Here is a 24155-nt window from a genome sequence, read left to right as displayed (position 1 = left end):
CAAAGGAAGGGATGTAACAAAAAATCTTTAATGTAGCTAAAAATTTTCCCAAGAAAGCAATAAAAAAGTTAACTTATTTTGAAACATATTTTGTGAGGATGATGTTTGGACTAAAAAAATATAATAAAAAGAGGGTTTCAAACATGTTTATACCGGATGTTGGAGAATGTAGCTAATGTTGTATCGAATTCAACACTTATTCGACCTTCAATGAAGTATCTTTATAAGTCAAGGGTATTTTCATGATTCTTGATTGGCTTCTTTGTTGATCGCTTGCTATACAGCCAGGACTAAAGACCTTTTTCAATATCATAGTACGATGCAAAATTTGTATGATAATGTTTTCGGCTTTGTCAATTAAATTTATGTTGGCTGAGTATGATCCTTTATGTGATTTATAAATGATACATGAACAGTTATATGTTTAGCATGACCAAAACTTACGTAAGTTGTGAACCTCTAGCATGCGTATGTTACATGAAATTATAAATTCAAAAATATTTATTCTCATTTCCTTCCCATATATAGTTTTCTTTTGACTCTGAGATACATTGACATTGATGTGTTAAGATTTTCTAATTTATTGATATGATAAATCAATTCTATCCTTTATCGCACATCAGTATCATCCAAACATAGATAGAAAGTAATTTCACATATCATTGATATATTGTTTTTAATCATAGTGAAATGATATATCAGTGATAAACTTAATAACGAAAGAACATTCAAATAATTAAAGATGATAAATAAAAAAGTTCAATAACATTGATATAATATTTCTAGTTTATTAATAATGTAAAATCACAGTATACTTAAGAAAATGAACATGCAAAAAAATTGTCTAATAGTAAATGAAATAAAACAATATAATTATTATATACTACATTTGCAAATAGTTCTAGATTGAGCTAAATTTGCTATTACTGTGTAAGATTGCCATATATGCAATTGTCCAATGATAATTTACATATTACATTCAAGAACCACTAGCTTGAATTAGAAGGAAAATGAAATATGTAAGAAAAGGGAAGAATCGTTCTTTGACTCTGTGTACTTTTGACGGAAGATAAAAGCTTCCAGTTTGAGCATTCCTTTCAAACAAAGTGTCATATTCATGCACAGGTATAATTTAGTCCTTGAATTTTCAAAATTCACGTTCTTTATCTCTAATTCTTGAGAAATAGGTTTAAAAGATCCAAAGTTAATTTTTTCATTTACTAAAGTAACGTAATAATATTTTTATTATTTTAATGCAGACATGGAAATTATAAAATGTAACACATAAAAAGATTAATAACAAAAAAATAAACCCCTCTCTCTTTCCTCCTATTCCTCCAAATAATAATAAAATTAGACGAGAGCGAAGTGTGAGAGAGGAGTTTTTTGTTTTTCTTAATTTTATTGTTTTTTACATTTTAAATTTTCATGTCAACATTAAAGTATAATAAAATTTTATTTTGTTAACATAACAAACGGAAATGTTAACATAACAAACGGAAAATCTAACCCAAAGACCTTTTAAACATATTTCTCAAAACTTAGAAATAAAAAAGTACATTTAGAAAATTCATGAACCAAATACACTTATTATTATTGAGAACTTAGGGACCAAAAACTTTTTTCCCAAAGTTTTACATCTATTAGTCAACGAAAGATTAATAATTGTAAAATATGTGCAATATAAAACACAGTTTTCATTTGCAAATGGCTTATCCAAATGTCACAGGCTACAAAAGATAACAAATTCTTTTGACCATTTGCCGAAGATCTAAGAAGACAATGATGTAAGAGATAGAAATTCAGGATGTTAACATCCCCCAACTACATTAAACAAATAAGAGCTTTGATATATATTTCAATCACCTGAAGCAGAATTAAACTATGTGCACACAGAACTTTGTTCTTACTGGCAAAACGATTGTACATCTCAAGCTCACATTTACATTATATGGCCAACTTCCGATTGGAAAGGAAAAAAGAGTACTTACTTGCAAGAGCTTGATGGTAGGCTTGAATAAAGGCCCTCGTAGCCCATAACAATTAAATTGGCAAGAATTTTTGCAGCCTGTCCAAATACATATAAGCAAAGAGGCTCTATTATAGGAAGTTCTCAAAACTGAATAAGACAATTTAAAAAATTATGTAATATATACTCCTCTCCTTTGTCAAAATTAAAGACATCATCGACAAAGCAGTAGTAAACACAACAGTTCTAATTAGGTAGCGCTAATTCGAAAGGTAAAAAAAATACACTGAAAAAAAAAAGAAAACATGACACAAGTGATACACAAATATGTTTCGAATATGTTTGCCTTCAAATGATTTAAAAAACTGAGAGCGCAAGAAAATTCAGCATCATTTCACAAAACCAACATATCCGGATAAATACAAAGATGTAATATGGGGAAAAAATTCCACAACACAACTCTAGTCTTTTCACGAAGAAAACTTGGGAATGAAATAAAAGAGACAGTTGCAAATATAGAAATCAAAACTGATGCATTAGTAGATATAACATAATATAAAAAAATGAGAAAAATTGAAAATTAGAAAAAGTAACACCTTGAAAAAGACTCATCTTTCATCAAAGACAACGTTGGTGTATGAAATTATATGATTGTATGGGTAATCAAGGTCATAAAATTGAAAAACTTAAACTAAGTTAATGTAGTTAATTCCAAAAATAAATTAAAATTTTTAAATATGAATATTTATTGAATGGGGGACGAATGTTCAAATGTTCCCTTGAACCACAATGGCCCAACACTAAGAATGTGTTTGTTTTAAGGATTGGGATTGGATAACTCTTGTTTGAGATAAGGATCTGGGAAGCTTGGATTCCTACACCATTTTTCCATAGGTTTGAATACTAAACATTAATCAAACCCAGTCAACTTCCGGACACTATCTTCCGTGAACGTCGTTGGCCAACTCGAGCCACCACCTTTGACGATCGCCGTTGGCCAATCTCCAGCCACCAACTCTGGCGATCGCCTCTGGCCACCACTTTCGAGGACCCCCTCCGGTGAACATTAAGCCCTTGGTTTAATTACGATAATACTTTTTAAAATACACTTTCTATTTCTTTTAAGCAATTTTCTTTTTGAGCTTTTATAATTATTGTTATTATTAGATTATCTTTTTTAATTCTCTCTCTTCCATTCTTTATTTAAATTTAAGTTTCCTTCATTTTAGGAGATTTCATTTATTTTCTATATTTACTAGTTGAAAATCGATCACCAATTTATTGAGATCTGAAGTATGTGTTGAATATACTAGTAATATAGTGAAAATGTAAATATACATCACATATACATTGTTTATTTTTTGGCATGTTTAAAAATATACTGAAAAATGTGAATATACATCAAATATATTGTTCAGTATATAAAACAATATATTATACAAATTGTATTGTTCATACACTTATCAAATATACACTAATTTATTTATAAAAAATTCAAATATATAGTGCTATATATATCAAGTATACCTCGTTTTCTCCTTCAAAGCTTCTCATTAATTCTTGTTTTCATTTATGAGGGCAAAGGTTTTTGAATTTTTGGAGATATTTTCCTTATGCATAGGTTCTTAAAAGAAAACTATTTTGGAAAGTTCATAACCACAAGAAACTTTCCTTACATGCTAAGAGCTAAAAAAGTATATTGTGCCATATTTTTGTTCAAATAATAGTTCATTACACTGCAGTGATATAATTAGGTATATTTATTTAGGCTATGTGCATAGAAAGCCCTAATTTAATTTAATGTTTTCATTTTTTTCCGTTGGTCAATTTAACTAGTTCGAAGATTTAAAATTATTTTTTAAACATAAAGAATAAATATATTGGTAACAACTTAGCACTAAATAAAAATTAAGACTTATACTAATTTATTTCAATTTTGAGATGCATGTCACAGTAAAAAAATTGATCATTTTCAAATTAGGTAAAGTGAAAAAGCCCTATGAAGTTTTATCTCAAAACCTTGTAAAATCAGAATAAAAAATTACTAAAATAATAAATTAATAAAAATTATAAAAAATTTAGTCACATCTCTATTTCAAAAGGAAAAAAAATAAATATTCTTCTAAATTTTTAGTTTATTTTAAACTTAACTATATTAAAATAATTAAGATGACAAGTTTGAACAATCTAAAATCTAACCATCGATTAAATACAAGAAAATATTTCACAAACTCAAGATTTATAAACCTGTACTTTATTCCTAGACTTCCTAAGTCTGCACTCCAAACACAAGTTTCTTAAACCCAGATTTCATGCTTCTGTATTTTAAAAAAAAAAAAAAAAAAAAAAAAAAAAAAAACTTTTTTTCTGCTCTTTTCCATTGGGATTAGTGATGTTAAAAAAAATCCGATGACTCAAAAAAATCGATCAACCCAATCCAACCCGTGTGGTTTGGTTTGGGTTATCAACTCATTTGGGTTGGGTTGGGTTAAAATAAATGAAAACTTTATGGGTTGGGTTGGTTCATGGGTTCACCTAATATAACCCAAACCAACCTGAATTTATTATTAACTTTAAAATATATTCTTTTATTACTTATAATACAATTATTTATACATATATTGATTTTAATTTTATTTAATTCCAATATTTTTTGAATAATTTATTATTCAACAACTCTTAAAAGTAGTTTCTCTACACTTTAGAAAGAAAATTTTCACTATATAAATTGAAATTGAGTTGTTAATCTTAATTCAATATATGAAAACAATTAAATTAGAATTTTACATATTTATGTTTTACTTCTTTTTATAACAAAATTTTAAATAAATTACCCGATTAATCCGAACCAACCCAACCCAAATATTTCATGGTTGGGTTGGGTTGGGTTCATTTTTTAATAAGGGTTATTTGGGTTGAAAAAGTTTATAATCCGAACAATTGGGTTGGGTCTAAAAAGTCTTTGAACTCAACCCAACCCATGAACACCTCTAATTGAGATTACCGCATTCCATAAACCAAACCAATAAAACCCCCTAAATCCTTTCTGGTTACAAATTGTTTAGCTTTGCAGATTGTTTGTAGGGGAAAATATGTTTTGGTTCTTAGATTTTAGGTCTAGTTTCTATTTAGTCTCTAGATTTTAAAATTTTAAATGTGTTTAGTTCTTAAGTTTTGAGTTTGGTTTCAATTTAGTTCCTAGGATTTCAAAATGTTACAATTTACCCTTGCTATTTGAGTTTTTTTTTTTAAGCTGGTCCCAGATTTCAAAATTTACACTTTTAACCTTGATTTTTCACTAAATACTCATTTCTAGTTTTTAGTATTAATGTATGTTAATAAATTTAAAATAATTATAATAATTATAATGAAATAAGTTTCACTATTTTTCATCACTTTTAGAATTAAATTTAAAATTTCAGTTAATAATTATTTAAAAGTAATTAAAAGACATTGACATCAATGATTGAAAGTGAGTATTTAATTAAAAATTGATGTTAAAAACGTAAAATAATCTTGAAACCTAGGGAAAAAACTGAAACAAAATTCAATATTAATGGTAAAATTACAATATTTTGAAATCTAAGGACCAAATGGAAACTTGGTCCAAAACCTAAGGACTAAAAAAGTATTTTTTTCCTTGTTCTTATTATTAATAGTTTATGAAAATTAATTGTATAGAAAATTTAGTTCTTTTTTTAAAAAAGTTTAATAAATATTTTGCCCGTGTTTGGGACACCAACAAAAAGTTGGTGAAGTGGTTATTATAGCCCATTCCATGTTTGGAGGACCAAATATATCAGTGGTGCGTATAACTATACAATTAAGTATAGTAAATACTATTTAAAAACCTTATTTTCTTCTCTATTACAATGTTTACTATTTCTTATCCAAACAAAAATATGTTATACTCCAAACACAAACTATTTTAGTTATTTCCTAACTAAAATAATCTATACCCTAAACAACAACCATTATAACTCATCAACAATAATAACTCCAAAGCTTAGGGAGAGATTATAATTTAATGGCATTGTCTCTCACTAATTTCCCTTATAGAGTTTCAATTTGCCCCTCTGCTAGAGGTAACGAGCTCACGAAACCGAGCTCGGCGTTCTTATGGTTTGCATTCCGTATGAAAAAAAAAACGCTCTTTCTTCCACCCTACGGCGGAGTGTGCGGTGGGAACTTAGGGAGAGAGTGAGAGTGAGAGGGAAAAATTGACACTTAGGGAGTTTTTCTTTTCACCTTCATTTGATTTTGCGGCTGAACATAGCAATTAGGAGGAGATGAAGATGAAACCTACCGAGCATGGTAGTCTTTGGAAAAACTTAATTGACACGAAATACACGAAGGACAACCCCGTCAATAAAAAGGAATCCTGACACCAATTAGTCAATCAGTGGATCGCCCTAGCAATAGTAATAATGTAGATACTATTTGCTGGAGCCTTGCCCCCAATGAAATCTAGAATGTTAAAATCTCTAAAAAATTACTTTGTTGCTACAAATAACTCGACATATAACATTTAAGTGGGAACTTTATAGTCTTTCATGATGCCCAAGAAATGCAATTTTCTTTCTTCAATGTACTTCAAAAGACGATCTTAGAAGAGATGAGAAAAGTAGAAAACTGGTAAAAGAGTTATTGTATTCGATGATTGTATTCTCATGGGAGAGTTCAAACTAAATACAAGAAAAGGAGAAGACCAATACAGTAGAGAAGGAAAAGACAAAAGAGGAGTAGATGAACAACTTTGACCAAACCATAGACCTACTACCAAAGAGACAAAATACAACCCCTAAATCAAGAAGCTGCAGTTAAGTACAAATATTAGATATTGACTGTGTTGTAACGTCAGATCTTAACTATGTTGTAACATCCCCTCTCAAATGAGCGCCGGAGTTGGAAAGGCCGAGTTTGTCCCAGAGATAGTGGAATCGAGAGATATGCAGTGGTTTAGTGAGGCAATTATTGATTTGATCAATAGAAGGAACATACCGAATATCGAGCTGATTAGCTAAAACTTGATCACAAACAAAGTGAACATCAATTCTTGGTGCTTTATGTTGATGATATTTTGTTCATGGGGAACGAGACAAGCTTCCTTACTAACGTAAAGAGATGGTTAGCAACACAGTTCCAAATGATAGATTTGGGTGATGCTCAATATGTTCTAGAGATGGTTATCGCTTACACGATCGGTTCTTCCTTCTACCTCTACCAAACTCTCTGAAGACCACGCTTTGGGTTCTCACTCCGAGAATACTTAAGGCTTCTTTCTGGTAGTGTCGTCCCCGTTGCATTCGTGTGTTTGCGATTGTTCGTGCTGCTGTAGTCGATACATCTGTTGGGCATTGGTTGATCGGGTAGAAGTCTTCCACTGCATTGAGTTCCATAGTTTGAAGAACGTCTTCAACTGGTACGAGAACTCTCTCCCTTGTTATTTCTTGTTCAAAACATGCCATTAATTACTGTTTGTTTGCTTAACTGTGCATTTGAATGTATATGGTGTATTTCGGTCATTGTGAAATTGGAGCGATGCGAACGCGCTCATGGAACTCTTCGTTAAGAGATCCTGCAATTGGTATCAGAGCTAGGTTTTGATACTCCAATTTCATATGTTGCAACAAAATGACATTTACATTCTTGGTGCGTGCATTTCTACACTGTTTAATTATTAAATTGTTGTGGATGTGCGGGATTAATGGATGTTTTCGTGGATGATTAGCCTCGGTTTTGATTTAATTCTTTTACATTTGTGGTTGTTTGTAAAGGTCCCTACGTTTTTTGGCATTAATAATTGTTATCGAGTCTGTATTCAAAGTCTGTTTAAAGTTTTGAGTCGTTCGTGAAGAAGATCGGAGCAAGCATTGCGGTTCTTCGAGGAAGGAGGCGATCAAGGGTTGATCGCATTGTGTAGATGATGAAGTACGCGATCGCTGTTGATCGTATCGTGCAGACGATGGGTTACGCGATCGCTGTTGATCGCATTAGTTAAACGATGGGGCATGCGATCAAGGGTTGATCGCATCGTATTGACGATCGGGTACACGATCACAGAGTATGGGGTCATGTAGATAATGGGATGCTCGCATATCATTGCGCACGCATGTACTGGACGATCGTTTAGGTTAGCAAGCTTCATCGCTTAGTAATTGATTAAACGATCGCTTAGTAATGTAAGGTAAATCGTTTACCTGTCGTCGCGTTAAGCGATCGCATAGATGATCAGGCTTTGCAGCCTCGTTGTCATCTACGCGGTCGTTTAATTTTGCTTCTATCATCTAGTGTGCGCTGGACGATCGTCTACCTACTGCATTTACTACACGATGGAGTCCTCCTGGCGGTTCAAGACCCGATTCTCCTGTGAATCGATTGGCTCGATGAAAAATGTAATAGATAGGGTTATTTCATTCTGGTTTTTGTAAAGGCTCATCCCGGTCCATTAATCCTTTATTTATTACATGCAATGTATGTTTTTTTATATGTCATATGGTATGCACATATAGTAAATCCTACCTAAGGTTATGCAATAGTCATGCATCATCTCTTTATTGTAATTGTTATAATTTAGAGAAGCATGATTTAATTATGTAAGAGCATGCTCATGCATCATATAATATAAGAGTTATATTTATATATGCATAAAAAGAATTGACATGCATCATCGTTATATTATAATTGTTATAGTATAAGGGTAAATGATAGCATGTTTGCTTGGTTGTTATGCGTTATATCAAAGTTATATATAGTAATGACCGAAAATTGCATGAAGCATGACACATGGGTTACTTTATAAATGTTATAAACACCTCATTGTGCACAATGGTTTTAGTTGTTTCTTTTTAAAAGTTAAAAAGAAATTAGAACTAAAAGAAATAAGAAAGACATGCATGTTTACTTAGGTTTAATTCATGGTTTTAAAGTGTTTAAAACTTGGATCACATAGACCTAAGATCACGGTTCTAATATGATTAGCAACCCTATGCCTTTAATCTTTTAATCAGTTTAATAGGATTAAATTGGCTAATAAAAAGTTAAAGTGTAGCACATTTATCTATAAGGGACCTTTTGTCTAAGGCGGGTTCTGTCTAGGCTAAGGTATTTAAGTTGATGAAAACGTAATACTCCTACTTGAGAACTTACCTGGAAAGGTGAATTAGATAGATTTGATGCATGCATGCAAGTTAAGGACAATCCATTAAAGTGTTCAAATGTGACTACTTGAACTTGTTCTTTTTTTCATAGACAAACGTTATTTATGAGTAGAGTTTAAAAGGTCGACTTAGACTAAAATCAGTCGTCAGATTGTCTAGGTTAATGAACCCCTAGGTAGAACATTCAGTGGGAGGTACTTGGGGCATGAGATGCTTCACTTAAACCTTTCACGTTTCTCTAAAATAGTCTACACCGTGAGATCTACCCTCGACCTTGCGGCACCTTTGGCGTGTCCCCCTAACGGATGGTGTTTCGGTAGGTCAATATCAAGGTGGATGGAGAGAGTGTTCATAGTAAGTGGGAGCGGAAAGTGTGGCATCATATCCCTCGGTCTCTCTCGTTAGGTTGAATAAAGTTACTGCGCATCGCCTCCAGGCACCCTGGGAGTGTCCCCCTAAAGAATGAAAGTTTTGCGCATTTTTTTATTTGATCTCCTGTAAGAGGATAAGGTAACTTAGTCTCTTGTCCTAATCTGCTTCTTTCCTATGGTGGGCTCATTAGGGTAGGACTTTGGTACCGAAAGCAAGGGATCACACTTACGTGGAATAGTTAAAGGTTAATGATTATGGACCGAAAAATGGTGGTTGTTAGGTTCAGTTCCAAGAGTTGGTTCTGCCTAATGGTTGAGAATGTCTCATCCCAGCGAAGGGGCAACTGATCACCCCACCGGTGATGTTTGTCCTGCTTCACTGGGGCACCATTGCAAAATAGAAGTCTATATCTTAGGGTACTTGAAACTGTTTTGCAAAATTGATTGGTTTAAAAGTGGTTTAGCGACATCTAATAAAATTTTGTTTGTATTTTCAGCAACTTTTTCATAATGGCAACAGCCATGTTGGCATTGTTAAGCACCGAAAAACTTACTGGCGATAATTTCGCAACATGGAAACACATGATCACGATGATCCTGATCATCGAGGATCTCATGTTCGCTCTCACGGAGGTTTATCCACCTATTCCAGCTGCTAATGTTGCTCAGAATGTTCGAGAGGCATACGAGCGATGGACAAGAGCGAATGAGAAGGCTCGAGCCTACATCTTGGCAAATCTTTCTGATGCCTTGGCCAAGAAACATTAGCCTATGGTATCCGCGCGTGAGATCATGGAGTCCCTACGGGGGATGTTTGGACAACCGTCTGAACAACTTATACATGAGGCTCTTAAATACATATTCAACTCCAAAATGGAAGAAGGCACCTCTGTTCGTGAACATGTGCTTAACATGATGGTCCACTTTAATGTGGCAGAGTTGAATGGGTCTACCATTGATGAGGGTAGCCAGGTTAGCATAATCCTGCATTCATTGCCGGAGAGCTTCCTACACTTTGTTAGCAATGTGATTCTTAAAGAAGTGAAATATAACCTTACAGCTAATACTCTGGAGGAGTGGACTCTTGGTTTGAAGGTCATTCACAACAAAGGAGTCATGGAAAAACATAACGTAAGCGTTATTATCATAACATAAGCGACCGATGCTAATTAGATTTTGAGATATTGAAGGTGTGTGAAGAACAAAGTGAAGATAAATCAGAGTATTAGATGTAGATGAATGAAAGGAAGAGGAACCAGTCTGAGAGATGGGAAAGGACTTACTGTTTCCTATGACAACTTGTTCACCACCATAATAAGGGATAGGCTGTTGGATGTTGGACAGGTCAGGGGTCATATGATGAGTAGCACCGGAATCCATATACCAGCCTTCATCGGGATGATTTTATTTTGGAGCAGGAGGAGTAGTGATATAGGATAATGGCTGAGTTAGGTTGGTATTGCTTGAGCAAAATGGGCTTGGGGATGTTGAATGGTTCTATAATTAGGATTATCAATGTTGCAACAGGATAATGTTGTATGGCCAAACTTATTACAGATTTGACATTGTGGTCGATTGGAGGAGTGTGATGGTTGATGAATGAGTGGTCGTTGAGCTCGAGTAGGTGATCTATGAGTTGTATAATCAGTGGCATTCACAGCAGAGAAAGTAGGGTTAGGGAGAATATTTGGAAGAGATGGTGGAGGTCAGAAGGATGACCTGGTAGTTTGAGGCCAGTGAGGACGTCGAGGTTGTAGGGAGAGATAGGCGACATTGACTTGTATTTGTTGGAGTTGATCCATAGCAGACTGGGATTCTAGCCGAGAGTCATATGCGATGAGGAGGTTGCGGACATCAACGATGGATGGGCGATCAGTTCTATTCTGAATGGAAGTTACAAAAGGATTGTATTCATTGTCGAGGCCTTCGAGAATGTATGCAAGATGATCACGGTAAGACAGGGGTTCCCCAATAGCAGCAAACTTGTCGACAATGTCTTTGATCTTAGCAAGGTATTGAGAGACACTGTCATCCTTTCGTATCTTTTAAAGGTGAGAGCGCAAACCCATAATCCGAGCTATTGAAGAGGATTCATAGACTGTTCGGAGTGCTTCCCAGATTTCCAATGCGGATTCATATCCGACGATTTCTCCCATTTTATCTTCGTTGAGAGAGGAGTAAAACCAGCTCATAATAGTACGATTGCACTTCTGCGAATAAGAGAAATAAGGATTGAGTTGAGTTTGTTGGGGGTCGAGGTATTTTGGTGGTTGGGGATAGGTACCGTCAATGAAGCTTTCAAAGCCATAGCCCATGATAAGGTTGAGAAGTTGATTCTTCCAGAGAAGGTAGTTCGAATCATTTAGTTTGACAGTGAGGGATTGGGACATATGAGGGAAGTTTGCTATGGGGGATTGTGGGGATGGGAGTGTGGAGAAGGGATTAATCGATACCTGATTTGGAAAAGAACGATGGGTGGGAAAACTGGCATAGTGAGGGTAAAGGGGTGGTGGTGGAGGGCCATGTTGTGGAAGGTAGAATGGATTTCAAGTAGGGGGAGGGGCACGTTGAGTAGCAGGTGGGGTAAACGACAGAGAAGATATAGATATGGTGGTCGAAGGTAGAACAGTTGAATGGATACCTAGGTTTGATGTCACTGGTAAAGTGGAGTTTTCTTCAGATGTTCCTGAGCTCGACGCCATAAAGAAGGGCAGGATGCTTTAGAGCTCTGATACCATGTAAACGATAGAGAGAAGCAAAGGCTAAACGATCATTGTCAAAAGACTAAACGATCGTTGTCAAATATCTAAACGATAGAGGCAAGTGTCTACACGATGGAGGTGAGAGTGTAGACGATAGGGTAGGAGACTACACGACTGGGTTGAGCATGTAAGAAATAAAAGGAAGACGCTACACGATAGGGTCGAGAGTGTAAACGATGGAGAGTATACGATAGGATGTAAACGATAGAGACAATTGGCTACACGATAAGTAGAGAGAATAAACGATAGAAGAAATATACTAAATGATCGGCCTTCAACGATGGTTATGGCATGTCTTGTAGTGTTATTTATTAACATATAATTTGCCACATGGCGTAGTATCAATGGTCTAACATAACAACAATGAAAGAGAAAACACAAAATAACAGCTAATTAGTGGAACCTGAAATGCTGAAGAAAGAAGCAGAAAAAAACGAAGGAAAAATTTGTTATAATTTTATCAGACGTGACACTCGTTTATTACAACCTACTAAATAAGAATCTTATTTTAAAAAAAAATACTAAAAAAGAAGTTGAACAAGAAAAAAAAAAAGACAAGAATCTTATGGGAAAAAATCAAAATTCTTCGTAAAAAGAGAATCTTATTTTAAAAAAAATATATACTAAAAAAGAAGTTGAATGAAAAAAAAACAAGAATCTTATTAGGAAAAGAAAAATCAAAATTCTTCCTAAAAAGGAATCTTATTAAAAAAAAAACTAAAAAATAAGTTGAACGGAAAAAGTAAAAACAAGAATCTTACTATAAAAAAAATCAAAACTCTTCCTAAAAAAGAATCTTATGAGAAAAAATACTAAAAAAGAAGTTGAGCCGAAGAGTTATGAAATACAGATAAGGAAATGATAACAGAAAGGAAATTGAACAATGGTCACAAACTGTTGGGTGAAAATTTATTTTTCAAAAATAAGAGGGAACTAATCTTTGGTTGGAGAATCCCATATTGAAGAATTTTGAAATGTAAACCTCTCTTTTGTATTCCAATCTTGGGCTATAGGTTTGGGCCTCAAGGGGTACCCATGTTTTGGAGGGAGTGAGGAGATAGACCAATGTGGGTTTGGTAGTTGTCCCATCGCCGTCCGTCTGGTCTAATGGTCCTCCGTGCATGTGTCATTCGGTCGCTTTTTTTGGTTCTTATTTTCTGTTTGTTTTCCGAGCATTCAGTCAAAAAGGGTGTGTGTTCTGGACGGTAATGATACATTTCTAATGGATTTTATTTTTGGGCTATCTTATCCTTGAGACGACGTGGCAGTACGTGACAGCATTCCTAACCTGCTTGCACACTTGGGCAGAGCCATGAAATGTTTTAAAGAGTGCGAGCTCCGCGACTCAGCCTATAACGAGCTTCTGTTTTGCAGGTTCCGTTTCTTTGCTCGACCGCTGTGACCTAACCATTTGTTGCTATTATGTTCATCGTCTAAGGGTCTTGCTATTGACAACACAAACAATTGACCAATTAATTACAACTTTTTTCTTTGCAAAGGTATTATAATTAAAGTGTGGGGTAGAAAAATCAAATTTTTGACCTCGAAGTCGATAGTACGAGCACTATGCCAGTTGAGCTACGTTCATGTTGGCAATTAATTACAACTTTCCTTATGAGTAAAATTGAATAAGCAAAGTTGTATTGGTTCCAACTTCTTGAAAGGAATCTAAAAAGTCCTCCTTTGATTCACAATTTCGATGACGACAATTTTCAACGATCAGCTCTGCGACTAGTTCGAATATAAATTATTTTAGCCTTAAACTAAAATAATCTACACTCTAAATAGAGTCTATTATAACTCATACTATTTTAATCCACTCCCTAAAAACATAATATTACAACTGAGACTTAAATAATTTGCTCCCCAAACACAGATTATTATAATTTATAGACTATAATAATCATAAATTATAATAATAACCAACTCAATTCTCCAAACATTATTTCATGGTTCTAAAATGGGGCCTAATTATTGATATTAGCATACTATTGGTTAAATTTAAAACTTATTCCCTAATGTCTTAGATTTGTTTTTATTTGATTCTGAAACTTCCAAAATTACAATGGTCCCTAATCTTTCAATTTTGTAAAATTCACTAATCTACTAAGTACTACATACAAAATTAAAAATTTAAGATTTGATTAAACATAAAAATTCAAATTTCTATCCACTAGAACAATCGATTTCTTAAAGTTTTAAACTTGACAATGATTTGTTCACACAAAAGATTGAAAGTACGCAAAATTGAAAATTTATGATCCATTTGATAATATTTCTATTTTTTGTTTCTCTTTTCTGTTTTTCATTTTTCAAGAAACTTGATTGTTTGATAACTATTTCTATTTATTGTTTTTAACTTTTAAAAAGCGTTTCAAAAAAAGGATCAAATACGAGAAACTACCAACCTGTTCTGTTTTGATTTTATATATTATCGTCTCTCCCAAAAAATAATAATAGCCTCATCTGTTGGTAGTCAGATTTCCATAATTCCCCCGTCTACTGCTTGGTCTTGAAATCGATTCTGAAGTATGGTATTTCTTTTTAAAAAGTATTTTTTTCTATTCCTTAATTTTGCTATATATAACTTTTTATTTCAAACTTTCCAAAATTTAGATATATTGGTTTTATTTTCAATTTTCAATTTTTAAATCATTTTTTTAAAATTTTAAATGTTGCAATATGCATGTTTTAAATTTTAAATTTTTATTTTTAGTACATTTGAAATCGATTACAATTTTACAATATATAAATGAGAAGTTATTTTAAATGACAAAATTACTCAAGATACTTACAAATAATAGTAAAATAACACAATCTATCTGTGATAGACTGCGATAAACTACTATCTATGTTAAAACATAGATAGTAGTTTATCGCAGTCTATCGTAGTCTATGTAGATAGACAATAAAATGTTGCTATATTTGTAAATATTTTGGTTCATTTTCCTATATTTGGAAACAACCAAATTATGTTCATTATGACATTCATTTAACTTCATTTTAATATTTTTCTCTAAAAAAAACTTCATTTTAATATTTTACAACCCTGACATTTATATAATAATATAATTGAATTCAATTTGAGTCGATATCATTTAAGACGAATGACTCAACTGAAATCATATTGCAGATAATTTGAGTAACATTTGAAGAATAGAACAAAAATTGTATATAATGTCGTCGTCGTCATCATCATTGCTATTTATATTTAAAATATAAAATAAGAGACAATGTAAGAAATAATTATTAAACAAATTTCTGTTTATGTTTCTTTTTTCCTAAGAAACAAAAACATAAATAGTTAGTAAAAATGTTGCCGTTTCTAGCTCTTAAAATAAAACGGAAAACGAAAATGGCAAAGCTATCAAACAGGTTCTTAGAGACTTATTATACACATAATTGATTTGGGATGTTGAGGTGATTATTATAATCACTGGTGTTATTATAGTTTGTAGGTTGTACTAGCCTGTATTTGAAGTGGAGATTATTTTAATGTAGATTTATAATAGTTTTTGTTTGGGGTAATTTATTATTAATGTTGAAGAGCTAATTTTTTACAAACATGAAGGTTCATCATTACAAACTAATAAAATGTGCTATCTTGTTCCGTCGAGGTCGTTTCTAGATTTTATATGTTTATTTAATGATTTATAGGTATTGAACATCTAAGAGATAAAACGAAGTGTTAAGACGGATCAAAACGGAGGCCAATTGCGTCAATCGAAAAAAGAAGTCAAAATTACCAAATTATCCCTAAAGGCTGGAGACGCTTTTCTCGAGAGCAAGGATGCATTGAGAGCCACGATGCTCCGGATCTGCCACATAGGCACTACAGCACACGCAAGGACTTGGAGCATCAGTGTCGCAGGGCTCCAACGTTTTATAAAAGCATCTTTTCGTTTTTAGGCTAGTCAGTCTAGCAGCCACTCAATTTTTTGCACTTTCCCCTTCCATTTTTTCCTCTTTTAGTTTGTATCTATGCTTGGAATTATGTCTCCATCAATTAGGTAGATGATTTTTGGCTAAAGTAAGTAGATCTAGTTTGGGTTTATAGGAGATTTTCCCCTTTTAGTTGATCTTGTGAGAATTGCTCTTCATGGACTGATTTCATCTTGTTTTCTGATTTTCCTTCTTAATTCAATTGCTAAATTATCACATTATCTTGGATGTCTAACAAACTTCTCTTAAATTGTGTGATTAAATGCTTGTGATTAACATATAATAAGTGACATATAATTACATGTTAATTATTAAGAAGCAAATGGTTACATCTTGTATAATTATCGGTCTAATTGTTAGTCAACGACAATGAGTACTGTGTAATCAACCTAGGAGAAATTAAATCGAATGTTTAATTATGGCATTTCAAGTTAAATATTCAACTTAGCATTACTCTCGATTGTAATGTGATTAGACTGAGTCGATTAGCATGTGTTTCATCTATTCACTTTGGGTTACTTAAATGATTAGGCCGATTAATTAGCTTCTCTAATTAATTTGGCTAAGTAAAAGCAAGAATTCAAATTGATCTCTCATGTTCAATGACCAATTAGACTAAATTGGGAAACTCCCAAATAAACCCAAGCTCTTTCATTAATAACATTTAAAAATCTCTCTTGCTCTCATTTACTTTTATAAAAATTTATTTTACAAATTCTCCCTCTGTTATTCGGGATCGTAGGCATTCTAAGTGAGAAACACGAAGGTTCTCGGTGGTTCAACCCGTACTTCCACTACTGCATAATTAAAGAATGTTGGGTGAAATTTTATTTTTAAAAAATGAGAGGGAACCAACCTTTGGTTGGAGAATTTTGAATTAGAATCCTCCCTTTTGTACTTCAACCTTGGGTTATGAGTTTAGGCCCTAAGGGATATCCCATGTTTTGGAGGGAGTAAAGAGATAGACCAATGTGGGTTCGGTAGATGTCCCACACGTGTACCGCCACTGGTCGAGCGAGGTGCGTGTGTGATTATTTTTCTTTAATAAAAATATTATTATTTCTTTATTTTATTTTTATTATTTATTTATCTCCGAAAAAAATTAATTTTCCAGTGGTCCTCCGCACATGCGCATCTTCCGGCCGCTTTTTCTGGCCTGCCCTCGCACATTCAGAGGCTGTCCGCCTCTCTCTCACGCGATAGTTCCACTCTGAAGGCCTAGGCCTATAGAAGGCATGCAGTTCAAAGACACATTACACTTTCTTCTATTCTTCCATCGAAGGCTCTCCTCTGCCTACTTTCTATTCCACTTTCTATTTTTCCGAGCAGTCAGTCAAAAAGGGTGTGTATTCCGATCGGTAACGGTGCATTTTCGATCGGATTTTCTTTTCCATTTGTTTTATCCTGGAGACGACGTGACAGTGTTACTGACCTGCTTGCACACTTGGGTAGAGCTGCAACATGTCTTAAAAAGAGCGAGTTCCGTGACTCAACCTATAACGAGCTTTTGTTTTACAGGTTCCGTTCTTTGCTTGACTGTCGTGACCTGACCGTTTGCTGCTGTCATGCTTGTCGTCTGAGGGTCTTGCCGTTGACAACAAAGAAGGAATGAAACTTTATTTGATTTGATTGAAGGATTTAATACTCTTCCGGTCCAATCACACATTAATGTACTTTTGACCAATTTATCACTTTCATGAAAGTTCACGATCCAAAAAGTGTTTTTTAACCCTCTTTTTTTTCCTTGTATGTAAAAATTTGTTCATATTGACCATTACACACATATATATGGAGCCAAAAAGAACTCATGTTATAATTATACACACATATTTCAAAAAGAGAATTCCAATTTTTAATGACAAAGACAATGAGATAGAAATGTTTCCGTAAGTTTAAAAAAGAAAATTGAACGAAGGGTTGAAAAAGGGAAAGGGAATGAAATGAAGGGAGATGAGAAAAATGATTGAGTTACCAACAAGAGCGAAGCTCAACTGGCACAATGTCCATACTATTAACCTCGTGATTTGAGGTTCAATCCCTCACCCCACACTTTAATTACAATACCTTTCAAAAAAAATGATTGAGTTGAAAATAGAAGAAAAAAATTAACAACTATCCGACCCGACATCCACAAAAAGATGGTCTAAATGGAAAAGAGAGGATAGGGAAAAAAAATTAAGATAAATCTTTTTTAATTTAATAATTAAAAAAATATACAATATTTTTTAATAAACAATAGGAGTCACGTCCTCTTTTCATTAGCAATTAATGAAAAGATTAGTACTAATCTATTAATAGTTTTATGAAGTCACTCCAAGCATATACTTAACTAAATATGTATTTTCAACCAAGAATGTGAATCTCCACCCCTACATACATTGTTGAAGTCAAAAATAAATTAATCTTTTTTTATAATGAGATACTTAATAATTTATCAATGAGAAATCCACATTCATAGAAGTATTTATTTATATATCTAGTATGCATCTAAATTTTCTTACTAATATGTATTTTTGTGGGAAAAAAGATCTTTACTGTTGTAAAAAATTAGAATACTTCAAAAACCTTGATTGTAATATGACTAAATGCAACAACTCAATTGAACATTTACAACAGTAAATACTCACTCATACCCTCAAATTATGTATTCTTACAATATATTTTAACAATATATACATATATATAACAATGCCCACCACAATTCCTTTCCTTAGAGGTCCTCTCTCTATACATATTTTGGAAGAAGAAACTGATGCTCCTATATAAAGGTAGAGGTGTTTACTTTATATATAAACTTGAAAAAAAAATAATAATAATAAAATTGAATAACAAAAAGGATTGATATGTATAAGCTGCATTCTCATTCTTTGTGAGATGTGTGTCTGGTAAATATCTCAAAAATCAACAGCAAGTACCTTAAAATTTTGGCAGTCACTGCATTGGCTTATTTGTCCCAAAAACTAAGCTTCCTGCAAATTCCAATGGCCAACTGTTCCATTAGAACTCACACAACTGTATAAAACTATTTCACATACAAAATGTTCTTAATGTCTTTCTTCAGTAATTTTGTTGAAAATTTTAAAATGTTGGGGTGGGAAGAAATCAAAACCAAGTACTTAAAAGGCCCATTTGATAACCATTGATTCTTGGTTGATGAATTTTTTATTTTTTTTTAAATTATGCTTGTTTTCTCCCAATTCCTTTGCTTATCGTCTTCATCTTTCATAGGTAAATATGTGAATTCTTATAGCCAAATTTAAAAAACAAAACTAAGTTTTAAAAATCATTTTTTTAGTTTCAAAACTTGGCTTGAATTTTGAAGACACTCCTAAAAACTAAAAACATAAAGAAACCAACGGGTGGAAGTAGAGTAGTATACAAAATGTTATGAATCGAGGCCTAAAGTGATAAGCAAGATCAGAAACCATATAACAGTATACAAAATGTCATGAACACACCTAGTTTAGTTTCAATTTTGTCCTTAATATTTGAAATGTTTCGATTTAACCCAAAATCTTTAACTTTCAACTCAAGCTTTTGGTCTAAATTTAAATATATACCTTAATATTTGCTGTTATGGTGTCTTTAAATTTAGTCCCTATGGTCTAAAAAGTATTAATTTAGACCCTTAAGTTTTAACATTTTTTTTCTAATTATACTCTAAAGAGTCGATGTTAAACACGATTGACAGTAAACTTAACACAGCATAATACTTGAAGACTTATAAAAGAAAAGAGGCCCTCTAGGAGAAGAAAATTTCAAATTACTGCAAGGTTAGCAGTTTTGAGAAAGAATAAAAAAAAGAATTAAATTTTAAAAAAAAAAAAAAATGTTTCCTTGTTTAGATGACTTAATTCCTCTAAATTCTTATCGACTCACTAAGTATAATGTCAGGTAAGTTTCCTACCATATCAGCCGAAGTCAACATCCACAAACAAAAATCCTAAAGTAGAAAAGGTTAAAATGCAAGACTAAATCGAAAAGCAAAAGAGGGAAAAGGAGATGAAAAGTACCAAGTGAAGGCATGAGAATAGAGACAACAGCAATGCCAACAATTTTCAAAGGCAAGCCAATCTTGATCATGTCCGGAATGTCGATATAGCCAGTGCTGAACCCAACCACATTGGAAGGGGTTGAAGTAGGGAGCAAGAATGCAAACTGTGCGCCAATGGCACCAGGGATCATAAGGAAGAGCGGGTGGAGGTGCATTGTGCTGGCTATTTGGATGAGGATTGGGATCACCAGTGTCGTGGTGGCGTTGTTTGATGTCACGAGCTCTGTGATGAGGCTGCTTATAAGGCATACTGCAGGGGCCACTGCCAAGTATGGAGCTTTCTCTAGAAAGTTCAATGCGTTGGCTAATATGTCTGCAAGCCCACTCTTGTTCACCCCATCTGCTATGGCGAACCCTGCTCCTAGAAGCAATATTATTCCCCATGGCAGCTTCTTGCATTTGTTCCAGTCCATTAGTTTCTCTCCCTCTTGCTTCTTGTTTGGAATTATGAATAGTAATGTTGCCATCATCACCTGTGGAGTTCAAAAACCGTCATCGACTTGTAGAGTCGAATATAATCTAAAAAACTTTAGCTGATAAGTCTAATTGGACGTTCTTCTTTGGCTTGGATACCACCTTTTCCTCATTTGTAAGTTTGAAAATTAGCCTTACACTACGAAAGGATACGACGTTACAAGTGTTTGAACCCACCAAACTTCCTCTACTACATTAAATCACTGCTAAACCCAAAAACTTAGGTTGATATAATACGGTAAATGTAAACTTTTCTTTGTGTTATTGACACTTCTCCATCATTTATAGGCTTGGATAACAACAAAAAGACTCAACGAGTGAGTGACTATCAATATTATTTACAATAGTTCGAACAGAGAACTTGCCACATACTACATTAAATCAGCATTAAACCCCAAAATCTTAATGTAAAAGTGGAGAGGTTACAGCAGATTTTTGTTCTCAACAAGAAAATTGTTTGAATGTGGATCAAGGAATGAGAAAGAGTAGTACTCACACTGACAGTTCCATCACCAGCACGGCCGTCGAACAGAGCTCCCCAACCAGGGATGTCATTAGTGATGTTCTTCGTCATCCACAAGAATATCAAAATCTGTAAAGAAAACAAACTCGTGCAAATTACATTTCTCCACAATCAGAACATTCAAACTCAGATAAAAAGAAATCAACAAGTCAAGATCAGTTTAGTGGCCACACCGAAAAAACAGCCAACACCATCTTCTCAGCAAAAGCCATTGGCCCTGTTTAACAATCCAACTTCCTTAATCAACAAAATACCAAAAGAAAGAACAAATCAAACAAAAAAAATTCCAATTTCAGAACATACCCAATGCATCAAGTTCTCTCCTAAGCTGAGTCTTATCAAGATGAGTGGAAAGCGCAGGCCCAGACCCTCTGGGGCAATACATCAAACACAAGACGACCCAAAACACAAAGAAGATCAACAAAGCCATTGGTAGAGCAAAAAAGCTCCAAGTATTAAAGCTAATAGGATCGGCGTCAGGAAAATAGCTCTTCCACATTCCCACAAGTATGAGATTGACGCCGGTGCCGGTGAGAGTGCTCATTCCTCCGATGGGGGTAGCGTAAGTGACCCCCAGAATGACGGCCTTGCAGAACTTGGCCTCGGCGGCGGAACGGGAGGAACCCACCGGAAAACGTTGTAGGATTCCGGTGGCGACGGGCATCATCATGACGGCGGTGGCGACGTTGTGCATCCACATGCTGACGAAGAAAGTGGTGGCGCAGATTCCGAGAAGAAGCAGTGGTGGGTTCAGTGGGTCTCCACAGAAAAGAAGAGTCACCTAAATTTATTGAATGGTCCCCGACAATGGATCAATTTTTGTCTATTTATCTTGTGCTTTCAAAATAAAATGTTTTGGTTTCTTGCTAATTATGTCATACCATTTTCAATTTTGGGTCTAATAAAACTTCTCGATTTGGTCTTATTTTTATTTTTTCTTAAATTAAGTTTTAATCGACTCTACTTTCCAGGCCATTACTCTATTTTTTTTTATTAATAATACTTACAAAAAAATATATATATATAAATAAGAAAAAACAACCATAAACTTTGAAAATAAAATTGAAAACCATATGTTTACATAAAAAGTCATAGAAATCAAAATTGCAATTGAATCAAGAGTTAACCTGTCCAAAACTCGTCATTAAGACTTTGTTTGACCACTATTTATTTTTCACTTTCTTAAATTGTAATTGTTTTCACATTTAAATATTTAAATTCTTTGCGAAACTTCAAAAATAAAATACGAAGTTTTTAAAATCTATTTTTTATTTATCATTAACATGTCTTGAATTTTGAAAATGTTACAACAAAATCAACCATCTATGTAAAAGTAGCATTTAAAACCTTAATTTTTAAACCAAAAATAAAAAATTAAAGCCATTTTAATAATCATTTAATTTTTTTTAAATAAATTAAAAGAAAGTTAAAATATTTACAAGATATAGCAAAATTTTATAATTATTTTTCTATATTTGAAAACAGTCTTCAAAATTCAAGCAACCTTTTAAAAATTATAAAAATCATAAGAAAAACTTTTTTAAAAAATTAAAAATTCAAATGATTAGTTAAAAAAATTGAAAACAATGGCCATAAAATATTATAGAAAAATGTATACAATTTTCAAAAGTAAAAAACACTTATAGTGTGTTTAGATTGCATTTTTAAGTGTTTTTTGAAAAAAAAAATAAAATATTTGAGAACCACTCAAAAATATATTTTTAACAATTTTTATTAAGATTATTTAAATAAAAATGATTTTTTTTTATAAACACTTTTTTCTTTAACTTTTAACTTTAGTCTTCCAGGTCACGAGTTCGATTCTCGAATTTTCTTAAACAAAATTAATAATTTCATAAATTATTTTTTTTTAAAAAAAAATAGTAAATACAGAGATTAGAAAAGACAAGATAAAAAAAACTTATCCAGAAGTAAGAGAAACAGACGGTGAACGCGGAAAATAGTTTCTCCCATCATCATCATCAATTCCTTCTTCACTCAATTTTTTCTTTTTCTTTTTTTCTTTTTTAAAAAAAAGATAATTCATAAAATAATAAATTTCAGGGGGGAAAAAAACTCACATTGAGAGCCAATCTTTTATGAATATTGTAATGCTCAACAGCAAGAGCAAGAATGAAGCTACCAAGAACCAACGCGATTACATCATTCATATAAGTACGCGCCACCTCATCCCCCGCCGCGATTCCGAACATCGGAAACAGAAACAGCGGCGACATCGACGTTACCGGCATCGGCACTGCTTCCGTCAGCCACCAAGTGAATACCCACACCAGCACCGCCAGCATGTTCCGGCTCCCGGCGCCGGACGCCCCATCCAGCTTCACGAACCTGCACACGGCCGCGCATAGAACTGGCCCGAGAAGGACGTACAAGTTTTTAAGGTTGAAGATGGATTTCACCGTGGATCGGAAACTGCCGGAGCGGTGGACTGGTGAGTCGGCGGCGGAAAGAAGCGGCGCCTTTGGGTCGTCGGAGATCGGAATGGATGTGTGGGCGCCGTTCATTTTAGAGAGAGAGAGAGAGAGAGAGAGAGAGAAGGGAAATTTGAGAAATTTGTGAAGAGATTATGAATTTGAGAAATTTGTAGGATTTTGTGTAGATTTTTTCTTTTTTATTATTTGTATTTCCTGAGAAACAATTTTTTTTCTCCTTTTGTGACTGTTTTCTTTTCTTTTTTTTTTTTTTGTTATTATTATTTTTTCTATTTTGTATCAAAAGAGACGTGGTTATGATTGTTAACTATATTCAAATAACAAAAATTCCCTTAAATATTCATATTAGGTCACTCAAAGGATAATACTTATCCAGACCTACTAAATAGGTTACCAAAACTTTCAAAACCAATACTTTCATCTATCCTCTATATCCTCTTTGTACGA

At 33.4% G+C, this 24155-nt stretch overlaps 1 protein-coding gene across 2 annotated transcripts; it reads right to left on the bottom strand.

Annotated features, from left to right (window-relative positions):
• Positions 1-18379: 18379 nt before the first annotated feature.
• Positions 18380-23874, bottom strand: TDT (tonoplast dicarboxylate transporter). 2 transcript variants are annotated; one of them, XM_090316885.1, is made up of 7 exons: positions 23337-23874; positions 21559-22036; positions 21429-21472; positions 21229-21324; positions 20218-20731; positions 19120-19173; positions 18380-18573 (listed from the first exon to the last, which is right to left on the bottom strand). In XM_090316885.1, the coding sequence occupies exons 1-6, from the start codon at positions 23778-23780 to the stop codon at positions 19136-19138; spliced, it is 1614 nt and encodes a 537-aa protein (XP_090173011.1). In that variant the 5' UTR covers positions 23781-23874; the 3' UTR covers positions 18380-18573; positions 19120-19135. The 2 variants fall into 2 exon arrangements, with proteins under 2 accessions (XP_090173011.1, XP_038894840.1); XM_039038912.2 differs by lacking the exon at positions 18380-18573 and adding an exon at positions 18804-18962.
• Between the last annotated feature and the right edge of the window lie 281 nt (positions 23875-24155).

The sequence above is a fragment of the Benincasa hispida genome, chromosome 8 (assembly GCF_027475165.1).
Source record: "Benincasa hispida cultivar pf3 chromosome 8, pf3_genome.v1.1, whole genome shotgun sequence".
NCBI classification, from domain to species: Eukaryota; Viridiplantae; Streptophyta; class Magnoliopsida; order Cucurbitales; family Cucurbitaceae; genus Benincasa; species Benincasa hispida.
Note: the sequence above shows the minus strand (reverse complement) of the source record. Positions and strands in the feature narration are given on the sequence as shown.

What these genes read in the sequence shown, in the direction of transcription:
- TDT (XM_090316885.1), bottom strand. Translation starts at nt 23,780, where the DNA reads ATGAACGGCGCCCACACATCCATTCCGATCTCCGACGACCCAAAGGCG. An exon ending in ATAAAAGATTGGCTCTCAAT is followed by an intron (nt 22,037 to 23,336) that starts GTGAGTTTTTTT and finishes CAATAAATTTAG; the next exon opens with GTGACTCTTCTTTTCTGTGG. An exon ending in TGGTGTTGGCTGTTTTTTCG is followed by an intron (nt 21,325 to 21,428) that starts GTGTGGCCACTA and finishes TTTTCTTTACAG; the next exon opens with ATTTTGATATTCTTGTGGAT.